The sequence below is a fragment of the Dendropsophus ebraccatus genome, chromosome 6, assembly GCF_027789765.1.
Source record: "Dendropsophus ebraccatus isolate aDenEbr1 chromosome 6, aDenEbr1.pat, whole genome shotgun sequence".
Classification (NCBI taxonomy): domain Eukaryota; kingdom Metazoa; phylum Chordata; class Amphibia; order Anura; family Hylidae; genus Dendropsophus; species Dendropsophus ebraccatus.
Window position 1 is genome coordinate 132,640,439 of NC_091459.1, and position 19,650 is coordinate 132,660,088.

General features: G+C 42.0%; 1 protein-coding gene across 1 annotated transcript in view; it reads left to right on the forward strand.

The window, feature by feature from the left end:
• TPO (thyroid peroxidase) overlaps positions 1–19,650 on the forward strand; it is a 101,156-nt gene that overhangs the window by 9,432 nt on the left and 72,074 nt on the right. The window contains exons 2-3 of the mRNA XM_069974286.1: positions 11,734–11,876; positions 15,898–16,018. Of these exons, the coding sequence (XP_069830387.1) occupies positions 11,734–11,876; positions 15,898–16,018 (264 nt within the window). The remainder of the gene's footprint in view (positions 1–11,733; positions 11,877–15,897; positions 16,019–19,650) is intronic.

Consider the following 19,650-nt stretch of genomic DNA (forward strand, 5'->3'; position numbering starts at 1 on the left):
AGTGAAACATGCCTGCATCCGATGGCCAATACCTGCACAGTAATCTCCGTAATATTGGAGACAATGTGCAGCTATTTGAAATAGCATGCAAGAGGGTGCAGAGTTTGTGACTGTGCCCCGAGATGTGGAATCTAAGAAAGTGGGCACTTTCAAGCAGAAGGCTTAAGCCGGACAATTCCTTTAAATAAATTTGACTGTCATATTAACATAAATTGCGCCATTAGAATAGACATTACACTTGGGAAAGCTGTCTGTGTCAGTAGTGCTGCAGCCACAGCACAGTGTAGCAGAGTGGGTGGGGATAACTGTCAATCACTGCTTGCTTATTTATCGGGTGCTGCAGCTGCAGCGCTACTGATGCAGACAGCTTCCCCACGTCTATTTTAGGGCTAATATCAGGGCAAGCTTAGTATCACAAGCATTGCAGATAGCAGTGTTAGTAAAATGGTAGTCAAAGCTCAGATAATAAAATGTATATGACTATTCAAAGAAGTATTGTGCTGTTTGTAACTATAGACTACATTACTGCTAGAGACATTGATGGCATCTAGCTAGAAAATTAACGTCCTACATATAAGTGGGGTTTTGACTACTATCATGCTGATCAGTACAATGAATCGTATATGGTGCTAGGAAATTCGCGTACCTGTTTGTCTCTTGGTTATAATGGGGAGCAGTCGCTGACTACGTTGAGCCATGCATCCAGCCCTCAAAATAATTCAAAGCAGAGCTGAGGAGAGGCACAGTGGAGCAGCAATATTTTGCATTAATAAATAGTCAAAGCAAATGTTACAGACATTGTAATATATCTTATCAGAGAAAAACACCTCTTTTCCTCACTCATGAGGCTATATTCGTCCACGCCCTCCTAAACTCAATCTTATAATAGAACAGTTAACGTTACTGCTGCCCATAGTAATCTATGAAAAGGGAAAAATCACAATGGGGAGGGGCAGAAGATTTATAGCTGTCCTGTATGCTGCTGCTTCTAATGGAATAATATAGAGATATAGGGGACAGGATTTCACTTCCCACTAGGTCAGGGACAACTGAAAATTAGAGATAGAGCCTGCATAAAAAAGAATAGTTAAAGGAGAAGTCCAGCGAAAACGTTTATAAAAGTTTTGCCCCCCAAAAGTTTTACAAATTACCAATATAGACTTATTACAGGAAATGCTTATAACATGCTTTTTTCCCCTGCACTTACTACTGCATCAAGGCTTCACCTCCTGGATAACATGGTGAAGTCACTTCCTGGATAACATGGTGATGTCACTTCCTGGATAAAATGGTGATGTCACGCCCCGACTCCCAGAGCTGTATGGGCTGTGACTGCTGGAGAGAATGATGGCAGGGGGACACTGAGGGACACAGGGCACAGGAGGGACACTGAGCATATCTCTGCCATCATCCCCTTCAGCAGCCACAGCCTGCACAGCTCTGGGAGTCGGGGCGTGTCATCACCATGTTATCCAGGAAGTGACATCACCATGTTATCCAGGAAGTGACATCACCATGTTATCCAGGAAGTGACATCACCATGTTATCTAGGAAGTGACATCACCATGTTATCCAGGAAGTGACATCACCATTTTATCCAGGAAGTGACATCACCATGTTATCCAGAAAGTGACATCACCATGTTATCCAGGAAATGACATCACCATTTTTATCTAGGAAGTGACATCACCATGTTATCCTGGAAGTGACATCACTTTGTTATTCAGGAAGTGAAGCCTTTATGCAGTAGTAAGTGCAGGGAAAAAAAAGTACTTTATAAGCATTTCCCATAATAAGTGTATATTGGCGATTTGTATAACTTTTGGGGGACAATATAATACTTTAATAAAAATTTTTGCCAGACTTTTCCTTTAAAATGTCATGTACAAGGTATGTAAGTAATAAAGATAGTACTGTTGTTTATGTACACCCACACATAACAGCTTATCTTAAGGGTAAATTCCCACATACGGATCCGCAGCGGATCCTATGCTGGTGACTTTCAATGAGGATACATACTGGCTGGAGCATACTTTTCCTGCTCCGTGTTCCGGTTTGCTTCGGGGGCTTCCGACATCTTCATGTCCTGCTCAGCCAATCATTGGCTGCTTTGGGGCAGCGCACTGATTGGCTGAGCAGGACATGAAGATGTCGGAAGCCCCCGAAGCAAACCGGAACACGGAGCAGGAAAAATATGCTCCAGCCAGTGAGGGGTGTGTGGGGGGGGGGGGGGTTAATGGCGCTGTCAAGTACATACTAGCAGTGGGATGTATATCCTCATGGGATGTAAGCATGTATCCTCATTGAAAGTCATTGGCATAGGATCCGCAGCGGATTTCGCTGTGTGAATTTTCCTAAAAAGCTACAGTATCTGAAGCAGGTTAATGATTTTTTCTGTTTCCGTATTTTTCAATACAAAACATTGTAAAACTGATTTTATTTTGTTTTTTGTTTTCTTTTGTTTTTCCTTTATATATTCAGCTACAGAAGGAATTCATCACAGAATAAAAAGGTAATAAATATAATAAAATGCTATATGCACGTGACACCAGTTTTTTGTTTTCTGTGGACTGATTAATCCCGGCCTATGTCGTTAAAAAAAATAAAATAAACAAATGGACCTATTAAACACAACAAATTAGTGAGTGAGTGTGCTGGTACATAAAAAGAAGCCATACTCACCTGACCCGATTCCCGCAGCTTCCACTCTGAAGGTTACCGGTCTTCGGTGCTCCCCAGTACTGCTTCCCAGTAGGAGCTGCCCATTCAGCCAGTCACTGTGGGCGGTCACTGCTTTACTCACATAATTATCAAGAAAAAAATCAAATAAGTTTAAAAAGATACGTTTTTTTACCTGGTTTGTAAGGAAAAAAGTTTTTTTTTTGATAGATGAGTTGGTTACACTTTCAAGGGCGCCCATTTCTATTATTAGTATTAAATGTCAAATTGGCGACAACCAAGAAATTACATTCTTAGATTGGGCTTCTCTAGAATCCTAAAGTGGAGAAACAAGTAGTGATGTGTTTCTGAAATACAACCTAATAAAAAAAAATGTTGGAAAACTACCATATGGATCCTGTATCTGATGTGACACAGGACAAAAGTCTGAGTTTGCCTCATTATATCAGGGTCAGAATTGTATTATAACCTGGCTTTATCATTGGTAGCTCATAAAAATGATGTAGAAATAAGTATAATGAACCATTTTAAGGCTTTTATGGAAAGTAAATTCTCCGTGAATGGTCAATCTCCCAAAACTCAAACAATTTTTTTTTGTGTATTAAAGGTCTTGCCTGGAGGCAAATATATTTTGAGAAAAGAACTTGGATGCTAAAAAAATATACATATAGCATACTCCCCTGCCCTGATCCCCTGCTGCTGCAGTACTGTCTGTTCTTGGTCCCTGGTGGTCTTGGCTGACTGGAGTAATGATGTTATTACGTCTGTCCAGACATCCTGTCCCAGCCGCCTGTCACTCCAATAATGGGAGGCAGCAATGTCTTGCCTCCACCAGTGATTGGCTGAGTGAGAGTTCCTTTATGGTTTCCACAGGAAAAAGCTGAGAGCACTAGGGACTACTAGAGAAGCCCCCATTTTTAAGAGTGATTTTTAGCAGCACCTAAATGGTTTACCCCTTGCCTTGCCGGTGACTGACAGCCCTACCCCCCTGTCTAAGTTCTTGTCTGTCTGCCCCAATCACCTCTGAGACCAGGACATAATTTCCTTTAAAACTCAGTCACTTACTATGACTGATACCTGCTATAGCGCAGCCTATACTCACTTCCTACCATGTGATTTGCTATCTTGATCTATTGGTTTCCTGACTTTGGCTTGTGTCCCTGACTATGTGTTTGTCTCCTGACTTGGTCTGTATTTTTGTCCTCTGGTTTGCCCCATTGACTCCCTCCTGGTTTGACCCTTGCTTACTGACTATCTGCCACTGTGTATATTTGTTTCGGTTTTGTAATTGTCTCAAGTTTGTGTCATATTTGTCTTGTGTTCTGTTCCACCTATAATAGTGTAGGACAGTGCTTCTCAAACTGTGAGGCGTGCCTCACCAGTGAGGCGCCCCCTAGATATTGGTGAGGCCCAGCTGGGGAGCCAGTTTTTTTAAAAAAAGTAACTATGATCTGCACAGTCCTCCAAAATCTCCATTTTAGCAACATTATTATTTATTATTATTATTATTATTATTATTATTATTATTATTATTATTATTATTTATTTTGTACTTGCTTTATTAGTATATAGACTTTGGGAGATGGGTAAAAGCTAGCCCTAGCATTATTTTGAGCTTTTAAATGGACTTTCACCACAGATAGTGAGGCCCAGGTATCTTCTTGGTCAGCCTGGTGAGGCCCAGGCATTGCCTTGGTCTGTTAGGTGAGGCTCCAGTAGAAATAGTTTGAGAACCACTGGTGTAGGAGATGTCTCCAAGTTGTCCTGTGTCGCCTAGAACACATTGAGGCAAGTAGGCAGGGATAGTGGGCGTGGGAGAGCGTCAGGACTGCACAGGTCTCTGCATCACCGGTGTGTACCCTGACCTGCCCTGACCTTTAGGATAGTGGATAGGGCAAAGTGACTGATGCATAACGCCTGTGCTACATAGGCTATACAGAGCAGTTATCTGGCCTTATCCAAACTTCCTAATATGACCTTGACTCAACTCGATAATTTTGTGATGTATTATTTTGTATGATTTTCTGGAAGAACTATCCAGCCTCAGGCTATATTCACACAACTGAAAGAGGACCTATCACCCCCCGTGCCGGGGTAACAGGCTCCCGACCCCCAGGTAGATCCCCTTATACTGACCTCATCCCGCCGAGTCCTGCTCCCAGAGCCGGTCCCGGGACCGAGATATCCTGGCCAGAAGCGGGCGCGCGCGCTGTGGCGATAGGCCCGGCGTCCATAGAGAATGAATGGAGCCGGACTCGCGCACGGCTCCATTCATTCTCTATGGACGTCAGACCTCTCTCCACAGCGCACGCGCCGGCTTCTGACCGGGATATCTCCGTCCTGGGACCCGTTCCGGGAGCGTGACTCGGCGGGATGAGGTCAGTATAAGGGGATCTTGCTGGGGGTCGGGAGTTCCATGGGAATCACGGCCGTTGTTACACAGAACTTACGTGTACAGTCTGGCCTGGATCCCTAGCGGCGCCGTAGAAAACTGACATGTCAGTTTTCTGCGGCTGCTAGTCAGTGAATAGCGGCCGCAGAAAACTATGTCAGTGCACAGTGGAAAGAGCGGCTCCGGCCGCACGCTCCATAGTGTGCAGTGGAGAGTTCTGATGCGGGCGCTAAAGATCATCCGTCTGGTACTGCAGTACCGGCCGGGATAATCTTTTCAGAGACCGACTGTTTCAGAGACCGGACGCAGTGTGTGAACATAGCCATACTGTGCAATCTATTATGTAACTGTGAAGTATCTTTACAGTTATAAGACATAGCTTGCACAGTTACTGGAACAGACAAATAATTTAGGCCATCTTCTCCTATACTTCTTCTCACGATGAAAGATAAACCTGGAGAAAAGAAACATGGCTACAGGTCCATACTGGTCTTACCAATAACTTGGAGGCTAGTTGTTTCTGTATGTTCAGAGGTAATAAAATACAAACAGTTTGTTATTGATTATTAACTCTTTGAAGACAAGGCCAAATTTAGTTTTTGCACTTTAATTTTTTTCCTCCTCGTGTTTAAAAATCCACAGCACTTGTATTTCTTCACCTACCTACCCACATGAGCCCATCTTTTTTGTGACACCATTTGTACTTTGCAACGACATACTTCATTTTTGCATAAAATATGCTGCAAAACCAGGAAAAAATTATGTGCGCGGTGGAAAGGGGGGGAGGGATAATTGCCATTTTTTTATTTTTTATTTTGGAGGGTTTTGTGTTTACAATTTTTCTGCATTTGATATGACTTTGGCATATTTTGGACTTACCACGTTTACCATGCATGATCAGGAATGTGATAATTTAATAGTTTGGGCGATTACACATGCGGCGATACCAAATATGTATTATTATTATTATTATTATTATTATTATTATTGTTATTATTATTATTATTAAATGGGGAAGGGGGGATTGCACTTTTATTAGGGGAGGGGATTTTTTATTAATAAAAAAATATTTTTATTCTTTTTTATTTTTACACACTAACTAGAAATCCTGGGGGACCATCGCTAGACCATCAGGTATGGGGGAAAAGAGCCATTAAAATGCAGCTGTCAGGGACTGCACAGTAAAGCTGTTCTATCTATTCACCAGGACTCAGTCATCTCTTACGTCGCACCAGCACCTACAGTATACATATCCACCACACTCCTTGGGTTATTTTCCCCACTCTGTGGGTGGCAGTACCGATAGTCTTGATGGGTCAGTTGCCACTCAGAACCATGCCCAGACTGAGAATCTGGCAGACTGGGCAAATGCCCGTTGGGCCGCCTAGATTGTCAGTTGGAGGGCCGCCTGCCACTCTGGCAGTGGAGGCCTGGGCCCCTCCGGAAAATACACTACCGGCCCCACTCGCACCCCCACCTCCCTGGAACACCCAGGGGCCGCTGCTGCCAGGGCTCTTCAAGGCCGCTCTGCCTCTTTAGGTTACAAACCCACTTGGCGGGTCTGCAGCGAGTCTCCATGCTGCGTTTTTGCAGCGAGACTCGCTGCAGATCCCGGCCCTATGCTTTTAATGGCAGACAAACACGCAGCAGGGATGTACATCCCTGCTGCGAGTTTGTCTGCAGCCCACCCCATTAACCCCCCGGCCGCCGGAGCTGATACTTCACCTGATCCCGGCTCCGGCGGTTCCCGATGTCTTCAGCAAGCCGGAGCGGGGACCAGGTGAAGTATATGCTCCAGCCAGCCGCCCGCAGCCCCGGCCGCCCGATCGACCCCCCGCATATGTGTATATGTGTAAATGCATCCTTGAATGAAAAAGAAATGTCTGTAAAATTGTCCCTCTTTGGCCGTCCAAAATGTTGGGAGGTATTGCTATATTATTTTGCAGCTACAGGGGAGGCCCATGCTATATACGGACTGCTGCACAGGGGAGCCTACTATAGGGGAGAACATAAGCTGCCGACACCTTGTAATGACTAAAAGTTTATTACCTATAGGGCCTTTATTTGAGATAGTCTTTAAAAAGGGGAAAATAGTTGTTGCTATCTTTCAAAAACAGTGCCACCCTTGCCCTTAAGCTGTCTATGGTATTACAACTTGGCACCATTCACGCCAATGGAACTGAGCTGCAATACCACACAACAGAACCTGAGGACACAATGTGATATGGTATGTGCGGTGGAGGGGTGTGAGCGCCAGGGTGCTGGACTAGAACTGGAGTCACAACAACTAACATCACCGGCTGAGCTGTGCAACACAACTGACCAACCACCACAGAAATGGCGTCACTAAAAACATCACAGCACGTCACCAGTCGAGTACCACACCAAGAGCTTTAAAACTGTGAAACATGCTGTGTCAGTACAGTAGCGTGAATATTTTAGATGTACCTTGAGCACCCATTAAGCACTCTGCTTGACCGAGTATACTTGCTCAACACTATCGCTTACACTTTCACGACCACGTCCACAACAACTACGACGCTAACCAGATAGCTCAACATATGCTAGTTCCTTAACCCTGACACTTTTTGGAGGGATGACACTTTTGAAACACACTATAGGGTATACACTATATACTGCATGCTCTATGAAGAATGAAAACGTGCTTATACTCATCTTTAGACATAAGGAAGGAACAATGCTTATGCAAATGAGTACAGCATAAAAGTTGATTTTAATCCTTTTTTTTTTCTTCTTTTGCATTGATCTACCCTGTGGGAAATCTATCTTACTGCCCATTTGTCTCATAATTATGTCATCATCAGAAGACATGCATTATTAGCTCCGTAAAATATCTCTTTTTAATAGAACACTCAGTTGGCGGCTAATAATTGTCCCCCAATCACCGGGAATACACAAGTCATTTCTCTATACGTTACGTAGGATGTAATTAACCGTACATTAGCTTATCCATCACATCCATTATACTACTTGCTTACACGCCAAACAAAGCCGTTTTATCGGCGACATTTCAGCCTCTGCTTCTGTTACAGCTTCTTTTGAGTGTTTTAGAATTTTACAGACAGTAAAAACTGCCCATAACAGCTTGATCTTTGCTAAATACAGTGACACTTCTCGATCAAACCGTGACCACCTCGAGCCTAAAAGCCTTCAAATTAGTTATAAGTATGTATCTATATGAATAGAGGATGGCAAAACTCAAATATTCCATTGATTTTCAAGGTTTTATTAAATGAATTGAAACAATGCACTTAGTATAAATTGCAATGCTTTGAAGAGGTATCCCCATCACAGACATTTATGATATACAACACGAGTGGTTGACAGTTATGGCCTCCACTGTTTTTTTTTTGTATTGCTTTTTTTTCTATTCATAGTTGCTAACAGTCCCGGTTTTGGGGAGACAGTCTTGGCAAAACCATGTCCTGGGAAGCTCCAGCCCCCGTCAAGGGAAGCTCCACCCCCTGCCATCCCCTACGCCTTTAGCTATAAGCACTAATGAGTGGCTCTAGCTAACAGTGTACTGACACAGCAGGGAACCATAGGCTCCCGCTGTGAAAACATATCTTGTGGCGGAAGGCAGTATCTGCCTCCAACCACAAGGGTCTGCTCTCTCCTCCTGGCAACCGGTGCGAGTGACTTCACTCAGAGCAGGAAGAGGAGTCGCTGGGGAATAGTGGATAGTGGTATGATGATGAAGTGACAGGAGGAGGATGAAGGTGGTAGTAGCAGGATGATGAAGGAGCAGGAGGATGAAGGGGGTAGTATTATGATGATATGATGATGGAGGGGCAGGAGGATGAAGGAGTAGTAGTATGATAGAGGAGTAGGAAGATGAGGTGGGCTGTGTAATATACTGGAGACCTGATATTGGGGTGTGTAATATACTGGGGATATGATACTGAAGTGTGTAATATACTGGGACCTGACACTGGGGTGTGTATTATGCTGGGGACCTGACACTGGGGTGTGTAATATACTGGGGACCTGATACTGGAGTGTGTAATATACTGGGGACCTCATACTGGGGTGTGTAATTTACTGGGACCAGAAACTGGGGTGAGTAATATACTGGAGACCTGATACTGGGGTGTGTAATATACTGTGGACCTAATACTGGGGTGTGTAATATACTTGGGCCTTAAACTGGGGTGAAGAATATACTGGAGACCTGATACTGGGGTGAGTGATGTTCCTTTTGTGTTGTTCTGACTGTAAAATTTAAACTGCAAAATTCTGGGGGGGGGGGGGGGGAGCGAACACTGGTGATAAGCCACACCCCATAAACCACACTCTATGGTAGGCCAAACCCTGCTGAGACCACACCCACAATAAGCCACACCACTTTGTCAACGCTTAAGTTTCCCTGGAAAAAAAATTATATACTGCCTAATGAAGAGTATATAACAGCGTTGTTTGATCCAAAGAAAGCACAACTATACTTCTATATCAGTTGCCTTCTCTGTGTCCTAATTGTGGTTTCCAGCACTCTGTTACCCCCAGGACTTACAGTGGAGCTGAATAGTATGACAGGAAATATATAACTTATAACGTATATAACTTATATCAAGTAGAAAAGAGCAAATGAACCAATTAATTATGTATAGATGATGGAGCAAATTAATGACAATGAGCGGGCACTAGGACCTGGAGCAAGTCTGAACACAAACTAAGCAGCTAAGTAAATAAAAAAAGACCATTTCAAAACATAGACACAAAGAAAACATGTCAAAAACTAAGTAATAATTGATCAACAAACTACACTAGAAAAAGTCACTAGAAAACACACAAGGAAAGTAAGCACACAGTGGGATATTTATGAAGACTGGAGTAGGAAATCGCCATAGAAAACCTCTCCTGCTCTGGACAGTTCATATCACTGACAGAGGTGGCAGCAGAGAGCACTGTGTCAGATTGGAAAGAATACACCACTTCCTGCAGGACATACAGCAGCTGATAAGTACTGGAAGACAAGATTTTAAAATAGAAGCAATTTACAAATTTGTATAACTTTCTGGTGCTAGTTGATCTAAAAAAAATAATAATCAGAGTACCCCTTTAAATGTAGCAGACAGAAATCGGTAGCAGAACTGTCAGCAGTATAGCGAGTAAGTAGACATTTCCATTTCTAACAGTCTAAAAATGCTAATTTTAAAGCCATTTTAACATAAAAATGTAAAAGCTATATTGCTATTATTTCAGCATCTTTATATAAGCCAATAAATAAATTATAGAAGGAGTCGAATGAATCTTGTTTAGGCCATCAACATAATTTCTGGGTTATGAATGACTGTAATGTTGTATATCTGAATAAATGCATCTGTATATACCAAGAAATACATATATGAATATACAAATACACAGGGATGCATCATTCATGAAGTAAACATCCAGATGTAGCCTTGTCTGTATGCCTAGCAGCATTGTAACAAGATGACCACTCCTGAACTAAGCCCAGCATCGGTAACAAGGGCCCATCAACGCATGGCCGACTTCCAGTGCAGAATTTAAAGAGATTTGTCAAATTTAAATTCAAATTAGCTACAGAATATAGAGGAAAGAAAACATATTTCTTTCATCTATCGCTTTCTTTCTAATCGATCAATGTTGATCGATAGATAGATAGATAGATAGATAGATAGATATGAGATAGATAGAGAGATAGATAGATATGAGATAGATAGATGATAGATAGGAGATAGATAGATAGGAGATAGATAGATAGATAGATAGATAGATAGATAGATAGGAGATAGATAGATAGATAGATAGATAGATAGATAGATAGGAGATAGATAGATAGATAGATAGATAGATAGATAGATAGGAGATAGATAGATAGATAGATAGATAGATAGATAGATAGATAGGAGATAGATAGATAGATAGATAGATAGATAGATAGATAGGAGATAGATAGATAGATAGATAGATAGATAGGAGATAGATAGATAGATAGATAGATAGTAGATAGATAGATAGATAGATAGATAGATAGATAGATAGATAGATACATACAGTAGATATTTTGTTTACAGTGTAAAGCAGCCAACCAGCGATGGGCAGGTACTACAAGATGAGGTGGATACTTTGCAGTTGGCTCTGAGGTGCAATGCATCCTGGGATATTTAGTTTTCCAGCCAGTGTTTTTTTTCTCCTCACATAGGGGCGCCTATGGGGGCACAGTAGGGGTACATCATATGTGGAGGCACAGAGAGGACATATTTATGTAAGGAGTCATAGAAGGGGCTTATACTATATAGAGGCACAGAACGGGGCATATACGATATGGAGGATCCGATGGGGCATATACTATATAGAGGCTCAGATGGGTCATATACTATATGGGGGGCTCAGAGGGGGCATATACTATATGGGGGCTCAGAGGGGGCATATACTATATGGGGGCTCAGAGAGGGCATATACCATATGGGGGCTCAGAGGGGGCATATACTATATGGGGGCTCAGAGGGGGCATATACTATATGGGGGCTCAGAGAGGGATATACTATACAGGGGCAAAAAGGGGGCACATACTATATGGAGGCTTAAAGTGGCATGTACTATATGGGAGCACAGAGGAGGCACGTAAAAATACACAAGGCTGATAAATTTCCTCCATTGTCTTTTTTTTTTTGCAGAAATTCAAATTCAAACCAAAGCAACTGGCAAACGGCTGCGTCAGAACAAGGAGGCAAAGAGAATACGAGACGCGGAGAAGAATCAAAACTCACGATGCAAGGTCTAAACAACAACACAGACAAAGCCTCTATTCTGCCTGACGGTAATTATTGCCATTATTTCTTTGTATGGAAAATATGATCTAAATGAAAAGCAGTTTACCTCTCGCTACGACACAACAACTCATTTGTTAACCTGACTTCGTTGCTGGGACATGTATGAAATACAGAATCTCGGGGAATGTTTATGGAAAGTCGCTTTTATTTTTAAACAAAGAAACAAATGAGAACCAACTATTTTCTATGGGAAATGACAGGTGTGAATGTTCTTATTTGTGTCGAATAAACATAATGAAATCAATTATTTTGCACAACATATTTTTTCGGCAATGTTAATGGGTTTGTGCAGTAACACTATTGAAAATGTTTACTGTAAGTATAATTCAATAAGTCGGTGCTGTGTGCTAATAATGTGACGTTTAGACACCTACCATATCCAGCACAATGAAAACAATGTTGTATTATTTGCTCTAAGCTGCGTCTATTACGCCTTTGATCAGCATGAAGACTGCGAAAAGTGTGACGGTACATTGTTAGATAGTTAAAAGAGTAAAAAAAAATCAATTGTTCCAAGGAACGTCTGTCACCGTTTAACTCATGGCAAACACATAGAGAATTTTTGTCTGTGACTTTGCATCTGCTAACTATCCGCACCATGTTCTGTATGGAAGTATCAGGAATGGTACTTCTTCCTGTATACATTACAAGCTTCCCTATCTATTAGAGATGAGTGAACCGGAGGCACTGACATTTAAAGGGGTTATCCAGTGCTACAAAAACATGGCCACTTTCTTTCAGAGACAACACGACTCTTATCTCCAGGCCAGGTGCGGTTTGTAATTAAGCTCCATTTACTTCAATGGAACTAAGCAGCAAAAACCTCCAAAAAGCTGGAGACAAGAGCGGGACTGTCTCTGGAAGAAAGTGGCCATGTTTTTGTAGTGCAGGATAACCCCTTTAAATCCCGCTATCTTCCCATTCTGTGGAGAAGGTGGAAAACTGGAATACATAGAAACATAGAAGATTGTTGGCAGGAAAAGATCACTGGGTCCATCTAGTCTGCCCTTGTATATTTCCCTTATTATCTTAGGATAGTTATATGTTTATCTCAGGCAGGTTAACAATTTGTTATTGTAGATTTACCAACCACATCTGCTGGAAGTTTGTTCCAAGCATCTACTACTCTTTCAGTAAAGTAACATTTTCTCACGTTGCTTCTGATCTTTCCCCCACTAACCTCTCACTGTGTCCACTTGTTCTTGAGTTCAGTTTTTTAATAAAATCACTTCCCTCCTGACCCTTCTTCCCCCTGTAACATATATAAAGGTTTCCATCATGGCCCCCCTTTCCCTTCTTCCCTCCTGTAACATATATAAAGGTTTCCATCATGTCCCCCCTTTCCCTTCTTCCCCCCTGTAACATATATAAAGGTTTCCATCATGTCCCCCTTTCCCTTCTTCCCTCCTGTAACATATATAAAGGTTTCCACCATGTCCCCCCCTTTCCCTTCTTCCCTCCTGTAACATATATAAAGGTTTCCATCAGGACCCCCTTTCCCTTCTTCCCTCCTATAACATATATAAAGGTTTCCATTATGTCACCCCTTTCCCTTCTTCCCCCTGTAACATATATAAAGGTTTCCATCATGTCCCCCCTTTCCCTTCTTCCTCCTGTAACATATATAAAGGTTTCCATCATGTCCCCCCTTTCCCTTCTTCCTCCTGTAACATATATAAAGGTTTCCATCATGTCCCTCCTTTCCCTTCTTCCTCCTGTAACATATATAAAGATTTCCATCATGCCCCCCTTTCCCTTCTTCCTCCTGTAACATATATACAGGTTTCCATCATGTCCCCCCCCTTTCCATTCTTCCCTCCTGTAACATATATAAAGGTTTCCATCATGTCCCCCCTTTCTCTTCTTCCCCCTGTAACATATATAAAGGTTTCCATCATGTCCCCCTTTCCCTTCTTCCTCCTGTAACATATATACAGGTTTCCATCATGCCCCCCCCCTTTCCATTCTTCCCTCCTGTAACATATATAAAGGTTTCCATCATGTCCCCCCCTTTCTCTTCTTCCCCCGTAACATATATAAAGGTTTCCATCATGTCCCCCTTTCCCTTCTTCCCCCTGTAACATATATAAAGGTTTCCACCATGCCCCCCCTTTCCCTTCTTCCCTCCTGTAACATATATAAAGGTTTCCATCATGTCCCCCCTTTCCCTTCTTCCTTCCTGTAACATATATAAAAGTTTCCATCATGTCCCCCCTTTCCCTTCTACCCCCTGTAACATATATAAAAGTTTCCATCATGTCCCCCCTTTCCCTTCTTCCTCCTGTAACATATATAAAGGTTTCCATCATGTCCCCCCCCCCTTTTCCATTCTTCCCTCCTGTAACATATATAAAGGTTTCCATCATGCCCCCCCCTTCCCTTCTTTCCTTCCCTTCCCTACATCCTTAAGTCTTTGCTGATATGTTTATGCCTCACACCCTCCACCATTTTTGTAGCCGTCTTTGTACACGTTCTATTTTATCAATGTCCTTTTTTAAGATAGGTATTCAGTACAATGGTCGTTGTTTACATTGACTTCAACCCAAATCTTTTTTATTATGAAAAGAACGGCCATTGTGTAAATTGAAAACAACAGTCATTTCTTTCATAGAAAATATGTTGTGTGAACATAGCCTAAGTGCGAAAGCAATATGTATAGCTATGGGTAAACAATTTAAACCCGTTTTACTAGCAGATTTTTTATGCAACTATGGTTTCTTCCCAACAGTCCTATTTTTGGGACTAGCAAAGACTATTATAGAAATTATCCTATTTTGGAAGCGGCAACAGGATTGGTGTCCTAGAAAGTGGGAGAAAGTGACACAAACCCCCCTATGCACTGCTTTTCCATAACAATGAGTGTACCACAAATAAAATCCAGCACAACTAACTTGCAATTAAACAGAAACCTGTAACAATCTCTCTAATGTGACTTTAACAACAATTATTGTGTGTGGTCCTACTCCTATGTCTGGTGTTCATGGTTTAGGCAGGAAACAAACATGAAGGTTTTTTGGAAAACAGTCACTGCAGTATTTGTACCAAAACCAGAAGTGGATTCAAATGGGTTAGAAAATATGAGTTCAGTTTTTTTTATGTTCCTATAATATGTTCTCTTTCCTGTTGGACGCTCTTCTGGGTTTGGCACAAAAACAGCAGTGGCAGTTTCCCCCCAAAAAAGCTGCCGTATTTGTTCTTAACCTCACAGAGATCTCCTATTAACATCTGTTATATCTAAAACAATAAGGCACTAAAGCCATGTGCAAACTGACACTTGATTGGCTGTTTGCAAGGGGTCACGGGCTACCCTTGGGTCATGTGATCCTTCCCGTTATTTGGCTTACACTGTTTTCGGAGGTTCAGTCGAAATTAACCACTCAGAGTTTGAGTTCTTACCAAGCTGAACTTTTTAAAAAGTTCAAAACGAACTTGGACTGTACATTTTTGGTTTCTCATCTCTGAAGTTAATATATTAACTAGAGATGAGTGAATTTACAGTAGGAAGGCAAGAAATCTCTTTGTTCCTACCGGCATTCTGCTCATCAGTCTACAGGGCTTTGAAGTCTGCTCCGCTCTATGCCGCTCCTCCCTAGTAGAGATGATCGAACATCTGGAATTTTCAAGTTTGATCAAATTTGAACCTTCGTCATTTGATTCCCGATGCCTTCCCGAGTAGGTTCGAGTTCGATCGAACTTGAAAATTCCTGATGTTCGATAAACTACTCCCTAGGTGCTGGGAAAAGATGGATCCAGTCCTGGGAAACTTTTCCCAGTTTCCCAGGACTGGATCCATCTTTTTTTCTAGCAACTGGGGAGAAGCGTCAAGGAGCCGAGCAGAGTTAAAAGCCCTGCAGCCCAATGAACAGAATACAGATAGGAACGAAGCGCTTCTCTTCATTCCTACTGTAAATTTGCTCATCCCTAATATCAACCCTTGGCAACCTTGTCTATAATATACTAATATCGGGAAAACAATTGAGCTTAATAATGTTAACCATTTCCTTTTAGGAATATCTCATCGCCTTGTTGCCGATATGACTGGCTGCATTGCTCCCTATAATCCGCCATCTTGTAAGAATACCTGCCAGGAGCTGAAGTACAGATCAATCACAGGAGCCTGTAACAATAGGCGAGTATACTAATATGATATCTACTTGTTGCAATACATTATATTTTTTGCATCTGCCATAACCTGTGCTAATAGCCTCTGCGTATTCCAAACCCATCTCCATATTGCCATGCCCTAGACACAATAGGATACTTCGGCAATTGCAAATAGATAGTATATATAAATATTTAGTGTTGTTCTTTGCCAGTAGAATGACGGCAGGTATGATATGTCAGTCAATTATAATTCAGTCTGGAGGCATTCTGTCATCAGCAACCTAGAGGGCACCTAGCCTTCATATCAGCATGATAACAGGCTCATGCTTTCCAGGTAGCTCGGGCTGCATCATAATACATTAGATTGCTCAGTTTTGATTTGCAGGCATACATATCATGTCATCTGATTCAGCCCCTGAGGCTTTTATTTCAAGGCCTTTGGTGCCAACAATAGGTCAAGTGCATTTTATTCATTGTTCACAATTGTCTATGGAAATCCCCACAACATGGCTTGTTGAGTGTAATTAATGATAGTTTAGTTGTTTGTTCCATCACTCATAGGAGTTAAAGGGGATGTCCAGAGTTAGAAATGCTTGGCCGCTTTCTGCCATAAACAAAAACATTCTTGTCCTGAGTTTGGATGTGGGTTTTGCAAATTACTTCCATTTAAGCGAGTGAGCTGAATTGCAATACCACTCACAGCCACAGAGGACAGGGGTGGCGCTGTTTTTGCAAAAAAAAAAAAAAAAGTAGCTGCGCTTTTTGTAAACCTGAATAACCTCTTAAACGATAATTTAGCTTATATCAGATGTGCCTTAAAGTGTCACTGTCACTTCACAAAACTTTTGAAGCGTCATAGAGACATGTTAAAAGTTTTGATCGGTCTGGGTCTGAGTGTTCAGACCCATACAGATTGGGAGATAGAGCTGCAGCGCCTCTTCTCCCGCCTCTGTGTTATGTGATCAGTCTCACTGATCTGTCGGGCTCCATAGAGTTCCATTATAAGTCCAACTGATCATGTGACACAGAGCCGGGAGAGGACGCGCTGTAGCATGTTTGAGTGTTCACACTCAAACTGAAAGTGTTTGAGTGTTGAAACGTTTCTATGAGATGTCAAAAGTTTTGTGAAGTGACAGTGACACTTTAAAATTCTTTAATAGGTGCACATTAGTCTGGTCCTCAGCTTGTGGCATTGTTCTGCAAAAGGCAAGAAATCTCATTCCTTCCTGTTCCAGTAAAGATATATGAGTAGATGACAGGGAAATGAGGATGTAGGCTGTAGAGGCTGACCAGAGGTAATGACATCACTGGGGGCGGGCCTTGATCTCAGAAACAGCAGGAGATAACGTGTTGTCTCTGAAGGGAGGGCGGAGTCTGGGAGCTGGAGGCAATACCCATCGTGCAGTTCTTTCATATAACAGTTCTTTTAACATTCCATGTAATCCAGAGCTGCCTCCGGATGAGCCTTGTTGATGAAACCATGGTGAAATGTGCTTAGACTGTGATTTATAAACCATTTATAAACCATAGTCAGCTACTATGACGTGAGAGATAGATACAATAAAGATATAATAAATCTCAGCAAAGCGAGTGTGCTGTTATCATCGTGCTGATATTAGAAGATATTAAATAAGCTTCATTTCATGTGTGGTCGTCTGGTACCATATCTGATTCTATTCTCTCTTATCTATCCCCTATGTGTAGAGATATATGTAATTGCAGGGTGTTGTTAGTATTGCTGAGTGGCTGAATCAGTTATATGTCACAGCTACTGCAACAATCCCCTCCATTTTTATTTGTGTGGCTCTATTTAGGGATTTTAATGTGTACTTGAACGCAATGGAAACGCAATTGAAGAATTGACTTCAAAGACTTCCCAGTCAGAGAACTGGTCCTACTGTCACAAGCCGGACGTAATGCTGGGCTCCCAGCACCACTGGCTGGTTGCGAGGAGTGCGCCGACAGTGACCTGGCTACCTGCCGGACAGCTTGCTAGAGGTGCAATGACTCCTTCCTTTGTTGTTGCCGCCCCCAACTGACCGGCTCAGGTGTGTGGCATTCTCCTTATCCTTCCCGTGTGACCTTCCTTGCCTGCGATAGAGCCTTCATTCCTGAGTGTCCCTTGACCTAGCGTTCATTCTGATTGTGTTCCTGGTTCCTCGATTCTGGCTTTTGGCTTTGACTATCCTCTTAACTTACGTTTTTGTACTGCGCTGACTGACTGTTGCCAACCCTGCTTCCTGAACACGTATTATTGTGTTTGTCTTTCCTTGTTTTGTGTAACATCTGTGCAGGGAAGGGACTGTTGCCCAGTTGTCAGCTGCCGTTTAGGGCAGTTGCGGTAAGCAGGCAGGGTCAGCGAGGCAGGTTTCAGTGCTAGGGCATCACCTGTTTAATGTCCTCCAGTGCCCAAGTCCTGGGACCTACATTGCAGGTTCTGTCCAAAATACTGGACAAAATGTGGCATACCGGGAACTGGTGGGTTTCAGATCTGGCAAATATGCCAGATAGAGATGAAAGATGAAAGCAGGCTTCATTAGGGTTCGTACAAAGCGGAACCATCAGCTTTTGAATTTCGCTGTACCAACATTTACGAACATGTTCGATCATCACTAATTATTAACTTAAATCCATGTAAAAAAAAACTTTCTAAGGAATCTTCCGGTCTGTGTAATTAGTAGAAGTAATATTACGGTGCACAGTCTCTCGGTTATTATTTATGCCCTCCGCTGCTAATGAAATGAAAGGCATTACTCAGCATCCCGTAATGACATTGCTTAACAATAAGCTCATTTTTTATTGTGGGGGTCTAACAAATTTAGAAAACATTACCCAGATTAATTTGTAAATGTTTAAAAAATTCAAATAAATTTAATTGACTGAATCCTTCTGTAAGTGATTAAAACCTGAGGAATTCATCATATTAATCTGTTTATAAACACTTCCTGTTTGTTTTCCTTATATAAACACGATCAATCAGAGCGGTAACTATACCGGGACAGCCGGGAGGTCGGCCATTTTACCAGCCTTTTTTTTATACTTTGTAAATTTCTTAGGATTCTTGTTCGTGAATAACTAAAGTATATTTATAAATTAGATTGTTTCCAATTTCTATAGAATTGTAACTTATTTAACACAATAAAAAGTGAGGGAAGTTTACAGTGAATGCACCTGAAAGCGGGGAAGGAATTAAAGCCGGAGCCCGGTGGTTAAGTGCTTTAACACAATAACCAAAAACACAGACTCCCCGGAGACCAACGTTCCAATTCAGCTCATATTTGACTTCTCAGATTTTTTAAAGACAGCGACGTTGTTTGTAAGGCCGTCAATGAAGACGCTTAGCGGGTGGGAGTTTGTTACGTGCCGCTTTATCAGCAGGCAGTACAGAACATTGGAGCTGAATGACACGATGTTAAATGCAGATTGTCTGCTAAATCGTTTCTCTTAAAATACCGATATTACCGTCATCTACTGTACATAGGAGGGTACTTTAAATTGCAGTGTAAGCTATAGTTTCCCTACGTGAATTATCTCTTGATGGCTGACATTAGTGGGTCTTAAGGCAACTGTACACCTTCAATAACCGATGATTGAACCATTGTTTGGCAATCAGTTATTGCTCCCTACCGGGTCCCATCATCACTGCCGTCTGATCCT